This window comes from Symphodus melops (genome assembly GCF_947650265.1).
Source record: "Symphodus melops genome assembly, chromosome: 18".
In the NCBI taxonomy this organism is placed as follows: domain Eukaryota; kingdom Metazoa; phylum Chordata; class Actinopteri; order Labriformes; family Labridae; genus Symphodus; species Symphodus melops.
In genome coordinates this window covers 11,486,123-11,496,789 of record NC_136708.1, presented here as the reverse complement: position 1 = coordinate 11,496,789, position 10,667 = coordinate 11,486,123, and the positions used below count along the sequence as shown (strand labels likewise).

General features: G+C 42.0%; 1 protein-coding gene across 4 annotated transcripts; it reads right to left on the bottom strand.

The window, feature by feature from the left end:
• Positions 1–888: 888 nt before the first annotated feature.
• oxnad1 (oxidoreductase NAD-binding domain containing 1) lies at positions 889–9,314 on the bottom strand. Of its 4 annotated transcripts, none has more exons than XM_079367677.1 (8): positions 9,100–9,314; positions 8,535–8,646; positions 7,443–7,506; positions 7,238–7,341; positions 5,523–5,664; positions 2,679–2,924; positions 2,439–2,547; positions 889–2,169 (listed from the first exon to the last, which is right to left on the bottom strand). In XM_079367677.1, the coding sequence occupies exons 2-8, from the start codon at positions 8,633–8,635 to the stop codon at positions 2,012–2,014; spliced, it is 924 nt and encodes a 307-aa protein (XP_079223803.1). In that variant the 5' UTR covers positions 8,636–8,646; positions 9,100–9,314; the 3' UTR covers positions 889–2,011. The 4 variants fall into 4 exon arrangements, with proteins under 4 accessions (XP_079223803.1, XP_079223800.1, XP_079223801.1 ...); XM_079367674.1 differs by having other exon boundaries at positions 7,443–7,509; positions 9,100–9,312; XM_079367675.1 differs by lacking the exon at positions 9,100–9,314 and adding an exon at positions 8,876–9,055 and having other exon boundaries at positions 7,443–7,509.
• Between the last annotated feature and the right edge of the window lie 1,353 nt (positions 9,315–10,667).

The following is a 10,667-nucleotide window of genomic DNA, read 5'->3' as shown; positions in this document are numbered from 1 at the left end:
GTGTCTGATTTATGAAAGAACGACTTCTGCTGGTGTACTTTTAAGGCTTTTCCTCCCCAATTATTTTTCGGTGCGTCAGAGAGCAATGTGTCCATGAAAAAGTTGAAGGTGAATACCCGCACACTGTCTAACTTGTAAATATTCAACTCTTGGCAATGTTTCTGTCCTTCATCAAGGTCTAGAGCCAAAATGTTTGTTTGCCAGTTCGTGTGCAGGAGTTCACCTTTAACTTTCATTCATGTTTTCAATGTTAACAATGAACCTTTGAAAACATATTGAATATAATGTGAGTTAACAGAATCAGCATTACATTTGTGTCATTGAATTCTATTTGGTAACGATTCCAGACATTTCTGTAGACAGAATGCAGGACGGACCGACGGTATTACAAGGGATTTTGTTGTCGTAAAAGACTTTTCCAATGAATCTGACGTGGTCATCTCAAACTATGTCCATAAACATGTTGGAATCAGGTGCTAGAAGATTTTTCAGAGATCTTAAATCAAACGCTAAGGCTCAGTTTTGTTTGATTCTTCAGGAGGAACGTTAAATGTGTTTTGTTATTTGGCACCGACCTGTAAAAAAAAGGCTCTCCCTTCAGAAAATGTGTATTTTAGAAATGAGCTATTTATTACTGATTTCCTGGAGCAGATCAGGCGTCCGTGCGTAGTGTGACGTGTGAGTCTTTGTATAAAAGCAGAGGTCAATAAAATGATTGAAACAGATAGACTCAAATGTTCTTTATTTCCTCAAATGAGGAAGAAATACAGAAACTCAAGTGAGTCTCAAGAGACGATAACAAGAAGCTCGCTACCATCTCCGAGGGACGTTCAGTGATCTGAGCCAATCAGAGACCACCTGGAGGTTCCATTACAGTACACCATGGGATACTCACTTCCCCATGTTTATTCGTATATGCGAGATCGACACTGTATGATGCATGTAACAGTGTGAGTGACTGAAAGTGGGAGAATGTTTGACTCCAGAAATACACTTGGGGTGAAGTTTGTGCGCTGATAAAATGTGAAAGTAAAAGTAAACTCAGTCAACCCAGCTTCAAATCGTCTTCAGCTCTGCAAATAAATAAAGCGTCATTTCATTCGGTGTACACATAGTAAAACATCTCTAAGAAAACTCAAACGAATGTTTTGAGGTATTTCATTGAAGAATGTGAAATTAAAAAAAACAGTCCAGACTGCCATCGTTGGCCCTGATCATCTGCACGCTCAGGGCACTGAGGCAGTAGTTAACGTTCTCAAAAATACACTTCTTCACTTGCTAAGAGTGAGATAGAAAGATCAATGGTGCACTCGCGTCTCGCCACAACATATGAGGTTAAAGCCAGCGGCTGGTTAGAACTACTAAGAGCATAGAGTTCTATCTTATGATGTTACAATATCCACCTTAAAGCGTACTATTTCATAAATTTAATCTGAAATCCTCACAGCAAAGTCTAAAGAGTAAAAACACTTCCCTTTCATGATGTTAACGTTCATGATTATTTCTTCACTTCCTGGAAAGTGACTGAATGATGATTTGATCACCTCAGGGTGGAGCTGGATAGCTTTCCCCTCTTTGAACTAAGCGAGCAGTGATACGTATGGTGTATTAGTCTTACTATCTGACTCTAAGGATAAAGTGAACGTGTATTTTTCAAGATTGTCACATTATTGCTGTTAAGAAGTGCTTACAAAGGTACATCAGTGGTTTCAAATTGATCAACACCGATGATGCTGAATCAGATCCTCAGGAAAGCGTGTGAAGCTGAGAAAATGTGCAACAAGCTGTCACATTGAGTCCCGTCACACTCCGTGTTAAATCCAGTGAGCGTAAATGTGTTACCAAAGTAGATTTATTTTTAACAGTCTGTTCAGTCGTCTATTCAGATTTGAAGAAATACAAGTCTTCTCTGTTGTTTGACTGAGTCAGCTGCTGGATCAAGAGTGGGCGGTCCCAGCGGTGGATCACCGATCGGGCACAGGCTGCTGCAGCAAGGACTGGAGGGGAATTTCTACCACCACTTCTCGAAGAGGATTCTGTCTTTCGGGAGGCCGAGGTCCATGAGGGTTTTTGAAATTGCTTCAATCATGGGTGGGGGTCCGCACAGGAAGCATAAAGTCCTCTGTGGGTCCACACGAGCTTGCAGCTCCTCCTCTGTGATCCTGCCGCCTGAAGAGAAACAAGCGAAATCAATCAATGAAAACTCTTAACTGCAGAGCAGAGTGGGGAAGAGAATGAAACCAAAATCAATTAATTAAATAAGTGATTGCCATGACAACACAAAGAGCAGAGTGTGTGTGTGTGTGTGTGTGTGTGTGTGTGTGTGTGTGTGTGTGTGTGTGTGTGTGTGTGTGTGTGTGTGTGTGTGTGTGTGTGTGTGTGTGTGTGTGTGTGTGTGTGTGTGTGTGTGTGTGTGTGTGTGTGTGGGCTTTACTTACGCTTGAGGAATGACTGGAGGTGCGGGTCGACATCTGTGCTCTGTTGCGTGATGTGGAAGTCACAGGAGAACTTGTCAGGAAAGTCCCGACACGCCTCGATGATCGAGCTCTGGGGAGGAAAGAGAAAAAAGAAGGAGGTGCGACTGTCATACTTTTGCAGCACACACACACACATGGAATATATCATAGACCTACAGCAGCAAGTCCAAAACAACTTTCCCTTCATACGAGCACACACACCTTAAACAGCAGGTCCTGCATGGTCTTGGCGCTATAACAGAGGTGGGCGGAGCCTATGTTGTAGTCCCGCCCACCAGAAGCTTGATTAAGATGCAGCAGGTCGGCAGTGTGCAACAGGATGGAGTACAAGGGGTTGATCCCGACCCCGCCTGCCACCAGCAGCAGATCCACAGCGGAGCCGGAGGGCGACGGGTCGAAGAAGAAGTCTCCGCCGACACGCATGGCCACCTGGGAGCCGACTGAACACTGAGGGGAGGAAGAGAGAGGGATGAGATTAGGACAAACAAAAGATGAAGATGGCATGTTGAGCATCTCTCTTTGCAGCTGAAATACACCTCCTCCAATTTGAAATAAATTCCCAGAAAAATACAGCATCTCTTGAACTCTGCCGCCGCCCCAGGAAACAAAAAAAACAGAAGAAGCCACTTTTAGATCCACACGCATAAACACAACAAACCTTTGCTGCGCTGCGGCTGAAAGCGATTTCACAAGTTTGGCAGAGAAGCTCTTTTGAAGTCGTAAGCAGCTGTAAATATGCCTCTATGTGTGTGTGTGTTTTTTTTTTTGTACACACTTGAGCGCGCACGCACGCACACAAAACAACAATGCTCGCACTCTTAATCTGCTGCCATGGTCCCTGTGCTGTTCGTGCTCGCAGAGAGGAGTCGAAGCACAAATATCAAAACACACCTCATCAAACGATCCCAGAGCAGAGAGCTGTGAGAGGCTGAACACTGGAACACATCACAGCGCTTTCCCTGATACTTATTTACACACGGCGCACTAGCTTCAAGCTATTTATTAGGGCCCATCATCAAACACAGAAGCTGCAAACAAACACAGAGAGTACAGAAATGGAAGGCAAAGGTAAGCAGAAAGGAAACATTGTACATATCAAACACACACACACACACACACGATTAAAAAAACAAACGGTACCTTTTGGTAGCACACACACCGTCACCCACAACATACTCGTTAACTCACTTCAAACATCTTTCCATGTGTATGAATGAATACATATATGATAAGGTGACTGAAACACTTTTCCTTCGAACCCTTTGATATTTCTATGAACAGACCTTCATTATGCAGTCACACGACTTTAATGAACGTCAGGAGGCTTCCTCGGACACTTCAAACACGAGACCCTAATCGTTGTGCTCTTTTTCCCTCATCTTCAATGTAAACATCCAGATCCTGAACGCTCCTTCTGAAGAGCTCTTCTCTGGTTAGCAAACAGAGCGATTGTATTCTTGATGCATTGATACAAATAATGGTAAGACATGACGGGGTAGATGCCAGACAAAGTGATTATCTTATCTTTGTCCCCACCCAACAGACCCCCTGATAAAAGTGGGATCATCTTGTATTAAGGGTCTGGACTTAAATGCCAATGCATGTTCACAACAGTAGACGTGCCAGCTTCGGCCGAGACCAGCCGTCACTGACAGCCGCAGAGCCAGCGAGCGACGCAGAGGTTGTCCCCGAGAAAAACATGTCTCAAATGTAAGGATGTAAAGATTAATCTGGAGGCAGTTAAAAATCGATTCAAAAGGTGTCACGGTTCGAAATCGGTCCTCAGAAAAAATTCATCTCCGTAAATCTGGTGGCCGTCAGCAGCTGCAGAGCGGAGGCGGTTGGTTGTAAGGAGCAGGCGTGGCCGTGGCAGAGGAAGCATTTTGGCTTCCCAAAGGCAGACAATGAAAGAGGTGAGAAGATAAAGGACGAGACAAAAACTGTGTGCAAATAATGCAACAAGACGAAACTACACAAAAAGCACAACCAACATGATGAAGCATTTAATCGACAGCGCAATGAGTTAGCTCCAATCACCTCCCGATTCTCTGGAAATAAAATCGAATTGTGAACCCAGCATCGTGAATCATACAGTGAGTTGAGTGAAGTGACACATCCCTACTCAGATGAGATGAGAGGTTAAGACTAGGAGACGATCTGCACGCTCTGTCCACTCTGGAAGCATACAGGAAAGAGTGTGTTCGTGTGTGGATATGAGAAGTGTAGGGGAAGCGTGGTTCACATATTCAGCACAAGTAAAACAGCAAACAGGAGGAAAAACACCGATCCTTGCTCCTCCTTTCATGTGCACTGTCCACACACATGATTGAACTTCTCTGTCATCGTCTCTGGTCGTGGTGCGATGCCTGAATGATAAAACCTCAACATAATGAGCTTGTGAAACATTAGGCCTATAGTCAAGAGCATGCCAGAATTGGCCTGGTGGAGCAGTCACTCAGTGTGGCTGTTTGTTGGGTAACTCTTCATTCCTCCAGGAGTCAGGACGAGCAGCCATTTCTGTTCTTGATGTACTGATGAGTTACGTGAAACAACGAGAGACCATAACAAAGTTAAGAATGGCTCTTTAAATCTTTATAGAATTAAAAAAATACAATTCATGTCTTTCACTCAAATGTTTCTAGAGGAGAGTTTTACGAGTGACAAAGAGCATTGGTCCTGTAGCTTGGTGCAGTTTGGAGGAATTATTTAAATAAATGTTTCATTAACGGTCAGTGTTTTATTATGGGCCTAACATTTTTCATTTTTGTTGTCATTTCCAGGTCTTTAAAAAAAAAAAAAAAAAAAAAAAAAAAAGTTGGTCAGACATCGGATATTAAAGTGAACCAAGGAAACTAAAACTGGTTGTCAGAAATGTCTCCGACAGAAAATAAAGTTGTCCCGGAATAAAAATCTTCGTCTTTGCTCATTGAGCGTGTTTATAGAATAATAAAGACGCTGGCAACCTAATAAATATGTATTCAATAAAAAAACAAGTCCATCTCTAGCAATTACTGAAGTCATTGTATGTAATACATGTCCACTCACTGCCGTGTGGATCCAGTGGGCTGGAGGGTGTTTGGAGTATTTGACAGCCAGTTCAACAACCCCCTCCCTCTGGAGCAGACCTGGACTGGAGCACATGGAGAAACCTCCGACAGTCTCCACGCCAGGAATAAAGAAATCCACCCTGCATGCAAAACATAAAACACAAGCAGTCTATTACGTCCAAGTCTAAATATTTATCTTACATGTGGATGTTTGAGCGTCAGTATCAAGAACTAGAAACGACCCACTTAACACAACAACACAAAGTCTGGCCATGCGTGTGCTGCTCCAATCATAGCTGACCTTGCAGATTTTTAAACACAACAAGTTCATTCAAAACGAAGTGAAAGAAGAAGCTCGGTTAAGGGTCGAAGCGTGAGTGAAGGTAGTGTCCTTCGACTTCATGAAGGGAGCGGCCTGTTCCGAAAACCAAGAAGAACAAAAATCAAACCAGATGGAAACGTTGCTGCGACTCAGTTTAAACAATGTGTGGTGTCCCCGTTTACCCCCGACATGGTCGCATCTGTCCGTCAACAAACAGAGGCAGAGCGCCCTCAGAGGAAAACGCCGATGCTTAACAGTTGGTCTAATGTTCCACCAACACAATGAGCCACTGTTGAGAGCAGACACACTGACTGCACAGCCCTCACAGGCATCATAAATATGGATCCGCTGCAAAGACGCACACATATGTTCCACCCACCTCAATACTTCTCCTCCTCCTCCTCTTCCTCCTCCTCTCCCACCTGGCGACTAAAAACTTCACAGCCATTTTTCTCACAAAACACGAAAACTCGAGGATTTCCATCTATTTACATTCATTATCAGTCGCTGCGGGGCAACTGGCTGCTGGTTTTATATCTCACCACCGCCCACCTACAGTATGGGCTCATGTACATCTACGGCATGTGCAGGGAACACTAATTAACATTGGCAACACTGTTTAACAGACTGGGAGAAAAAGAAAAAGAAGCTGTGCCTTCATCCAAGACAAACTTTACTTCCTGTTCTGATTCAGAAAGAGTGGCTGGGTGTCGGCTTTAAACTTCAAGATAGATTTGAGTTCACCTGAAGTCAAAGGAGACGCTGCGTATCGAGCAGCTTCCAAGACACAGCTGCAAGCCGTGCGTACAGCTGTACTAAATCTAAGAGTTAACTTCAGGTGATGGGGTCATTTTGAATAACAACTTTATCTTTCAGTGCTATTATCCTTTCTCAACAAAAAAGTCTCTACATGATTCATCAACTTTGATCCAGTCACTGGTTGATATAATGCAGCCTTTTTATCTTTCTATTAGACACAATAGGGCATTCACATGTTTTAAATTGTTGACCAAAAAAAAAAAAAAAATGGTTTGCGAGGAAAGAGAATGAGCAGGCCTACAGCAGGACAAATCAATGACAATGCCACCCCCTTGTGGTTACTGCGAGAATTACAGCAAAACGTTGTTATTCCTCTCTCGCTGAATGCTTGATTCTGTGACACAAGCTAAATCACAAAACTGTTCAGTAACACGTTTCTCAAGCTGAGGATCTAGAGCATTCACAGTTAACAATTCCTGTACCTAGTTTATTGATTTACAACGTGTGTGGATGTAAATTGTAGTGCTGCGTGCCATTGTGACAGACTATTTGTTCTGGTGATGAACTGAACTACATCAGTGTATCCCACATACACATTTGCTGTTTAGTATTTAACTTAAGTGTCTACTCACCACTGGCCAGCCTTGAAGCTAAAGTCTGGGTGGACAGCTATCCTCAAGCGCTTCACTGTCTCTGATTCATCCACGATGCCACACACTTGAGCCGGATAAAGAGCCTGTGCACAACCAGAGGAAAAGCACTGAGGTCAGCAGCTGTCATGGATGAGTGATAATATGGAGAGGGATGAATTCATTTCTATACACAACATGTACTTACATTCTGTCGGGAGTCTTTTGCTGTTCTCTCGAGATGATCCATCTGCCGTTTAGACGACATACTTCTTCTAAAGGGAAAAGGAGGCTTCTGTCACTTCATTCAGAGAATCTCTTGTTCAGTCAGTGAAATCTACACAACAGTGTTATGCTACAAAAAACTCAAACACAGCAAGCAGACTTTGACCTCATGGACATCATGAGAACATTTAAAGAGCCAGTTCCCTTTGATCGCACTGACACCTGGTTGTATTGAACATCTGGTTCTATGTGCTTTCATTTGGCATCACAGACCATTGACACTTTGCCTATTGTTCCAATGTAACAAACAGCTTTTTGTTCACAGTGCTCAAAGAATTTAAACACTACACTGAATGTGTTAAGAACAAATGTGTAGAGCACAAAGGACCTGGGTGAATATGTAGTAAGAAGGTAAGTGAAGAAATCTGGCTTTTTATCAGTAATTTATGTGTTTTGATCCTGGAATTATAAACTCTTTGAGACGTGTGCAGCAGATCTGACAATTAATTGTCACTAGATTACATCATTTTGTAGTTTTCTTGTCATTCGTCTCCACAGCGCTTTTAAATTGAGCAGCCACGACAGCAGATCACAACGAACAGAGCCAGAATTATGTCCCAACTGGTTACCACCAGAACTTTGTTTGTGTATCTGCACAGAAACAAACATTGTCACTCCTTCACAGAGATATTTCTGGAAGTTTTGAGGTTACATTTCACATATTCTATGAAATAATAAGGATAATCTTTATTGAATAATGACAATGATTGTAAACATGAATTCTACACTAACTGGAAGAAAATTAACATCTTGCAGATAGATGGATAGATGGATAGATAGATAGATAGATAGATAGATAGATAGATAGATAGATAGATAGATAGATAGATGGATAGATAGATAGATTTGATGTACTAAATTCAATTCAAACTCTACATGATTACACAATCACTTTCAGTGAAGTATATACATGGGATGAGAGCTCAGAATTGTTTGTGAATTGTGGCGAATCAGAAAAAAAGAGACAAGGCTAAATCAAACACAGAAGTTTCTGCACACAGCAGATTAATCTCACCTTGGTCCTGAGCTGAGTAACCGGCAGTAGAGCAGACCTGTTGTGGGACACGGCCGGCTGAAGCTTCGGGCAGCAGAGGACAAGAAACAGGGGACACTCATCGTGACCTCGGCTGAAATCAGAGGAGAACAAATGTCAGGTGTCACAGGTGTTTAGGCTGACAGCTCTCGTCTTTGAGTGTTTGCATCTCTAAAGTTGATCTGACAGTTCCTCCACGAGTCCCCTCAGCTAAAACCCCGTTCATACTGGAGGTCACCCCACATCCGGCTTCACGAACAGAATAATCTAGTCACGTCAGGGAACAAAAAAACACACCTGATTACATCACTAAAACAACTTACTCACACGAGCGGTGTCTTTTCGTAAACGCGTTATAGATCGTAAATATCGTTACACACTACATACACACCAACATGCGGCAAGGTGTATAAATATGAATATGTTACTGAGTTTCGTCTGACCTCTTACATTGAGCTCACTGGTTAGCAACAGCAGCTAGCTTGTTAATGCCGGTGTGGTTTGTTTCTATGACAACGCAACAACCTGTAAGGCTGTTTTATCTTACCGAGATCAGATGTTATCAAAGGCTGTTCATGTTAGTCAGCCGTATCTTCAAAGTAACCTTGGACTTGGTTATGAAAACATGACTCTACAGAGGTCTTCTTCTCTGATGTTGTACTGTAGCTCACGTCTTCTTCTAATGCACACAGCGCCTGTCACTTTTCTTTTTGTTTCCCTGTAGCGCCCCCTCTTGACCGTTTCTTGACCACTTTCCTGCGATCAGGTTTTTTAAATATTAACGTATTAAATGTCAACTGCTGCAATGGAAATATGTCATGACTTAAATAAATAAACCACATCTTATGAAACAATTAATGCTATTTTAATAAAAAAAGAATCATATACTAGAATTTTTCTTTTCTTTTTTTCATTGTTACTTATGAGTGTAAAGTATTGTTCAACATGTTATCTTTACTGTTTTATTTCTATATTTGTTTATTTCTGTGCACATTTCTGTCTGTTAAAGAAAGACTCTCACAAGAGTCAACAAACCAGGATTACCAACATTCAAAAACTAAATTTTTTGGCTCCAAAGCAATTCATTTATTTGTTTGTCTAGATATGATAATGACGCAGTAGTCAATGCTAAAAAAAACTATTCTGTGACTAATTTTGTGTGCCTTCTCTATGGGCCTGCAGTTGCCACATATTTTGGGACTGTCCAACCATTACAACGGAGTTAGAACAATGTAAGGAAGTTCAAAAGTTTAAAATTGCATATAAGACAGACCATCTTTAGTCTCAATAATAGAAACATAGCAAAAAGAGAAATATGATTTGTAACTTCTGTTCAAAATCTCAAGTGGAGTCACATTGCACAGAAATGTATATATATTTATTGCAGAAAAAGGTACCATTGTTGGATTTATCATTGCAGGAACCCCAGCAGCAGACCACAGCACCCACATAATCACATTGATGATCTTGGCCTTGACTGGTGTGCTGAAATCCAGGGCCTTGATTGGTTGGAACACGGCCATGTAGCACTCCACGTTCATCGTGGTCAAGGTAAATATGCTGGTGAACAGAAATCCATGGAGATGAAAACCTTGCAAACCAAACGGCCAGGAGTTGAGCAGGTCATCATGAGCATTCACTGTGACCTGAAAAAAGTTGAACTACAGCAACACTTGCACACATGTCAAGCATTTCACACTACAACTCTGTAAAGAGGATCAACTCACTCATCACAACAGCCTCCAACCACACAAACAGCCCAGAAACTCCACTCCCTTGTTTCTATCTGCTTCCAACAGGCCTCATGACTTTTCTCCAACAATATCATCCTGGAAACGGAAAGACTTACACATTTACATCAACTGATGACACTGCTGTGTTCCTATTTTCAAAATCTAGCCACATGATAAACAGAGCGGATGGAAGAAAGCCAATTGCAAGTTCATTAAGTCTTAGCTACACTTAAACTCATACTACTATGACAGTCCCGTCCAACACAACTTCTTGGAGGCTGTATTCTTCACTTTTTCTTCAGCTTCTCTTGGATTGTGTTCATTTGCTTAACCCTCATCTTATTTCTAACATGAAATCATGTCAAATACAGATTATAATCCT